The sequence below is a fragment of the Aptenodytes forsteri genome, unplaced genomic scaffold (assembly GCF_000699145.1).
Source record: "Aptenodytes forsteri isolate BGI_AS27 unplaced genomic scaffold, ASM69914v1 Scaffold429, whole genome shotgun sequence".
Classification (NCBI taxonomy): domain Eukaryota; kingdom Metazoa; phylum Chordata; class Aves; order Sphenisciformes; family Spheniscidae; genus Aptenodytes; species Aptenodytes forsteri.
Window position 1 is genome coordinate 20,604 of NW_008794432.1, and position 516 is coordinate 21,119.

General features: G+C 66.9%; 1 protein-coding gene across 1 annotated transcript in view; it reads right to left on the reverse strand.

The window, feature by feature from the left end:
• Window positions 1–2: 2 nt before the first annotated feature.
• LOC103907372 (protein unc-93 homolog B1) overlaps window positions 3–516 on the reverse strand; it is a gene marked incomplete at its 3' end in the record, with an annotated part of 6,770 nt that continues 6,256 nt past the window's right edge. Inside the window, exons 12-13 of the mRNA XM_009289527.1 lie at window positions 214–337; window positions 3–109 (exon numbers count right to left, since the gene is read on the reverse strand). Coding sequence (XP_009287802.1) covers window positions 3–109; window positions 214–337 — 231 coding nt within the window. The remainder of the gene's footprint in view (window positions 110–213; window positions 338–516) is intronic.

Consider the following 516-nt stretch of genomic DNA (forward strand, 5'->3'; position numbering starts at 1 on the left):
GCGGAGGCGGAGATGGTGCTGCCGTTGGGGTTGGTGTAGAGGCTGTTGTCCGTCGAGGGGTAGTTGGCCTGCAGCTGGGCGCTCGACCGGGCCTTCTCCAGCGCGCGCACTGCAAGGCAGGGCCACCGCGTCACCCCGGGCTCCGGCACGCGTGTCCCCGGGCTCCGGCACGGGTGCCAGCCCCGGCTCCCGTGGGACCCCCTCCCCGCTCACCTTGCTGCTCCAGGAGAGCGTTCTGCCGCTTGAGGTCGTCGATGTCCTGCTGGTGCGTGTGGTTTTTCCGGCGCATGTACTGGATGTACTCTGTGGCTTTGTCCAGGATTTGGGCCCGGGATGCCTGTTGCAATAGTGGGAAAAGACAGAGGCGAGATAAAGACCTAGCCCGGGGGTTACCAACGGGGTTTCGTCTGCCCCGTCCCACCTGCGGCGCAGCAGAAAGGATTTTGCCGTTGCTCTGCCGTGCCGACGTCGCCGGGCGAACCGAAGCCCAGCTCCTGTCCCCACCGGGGACCCGAC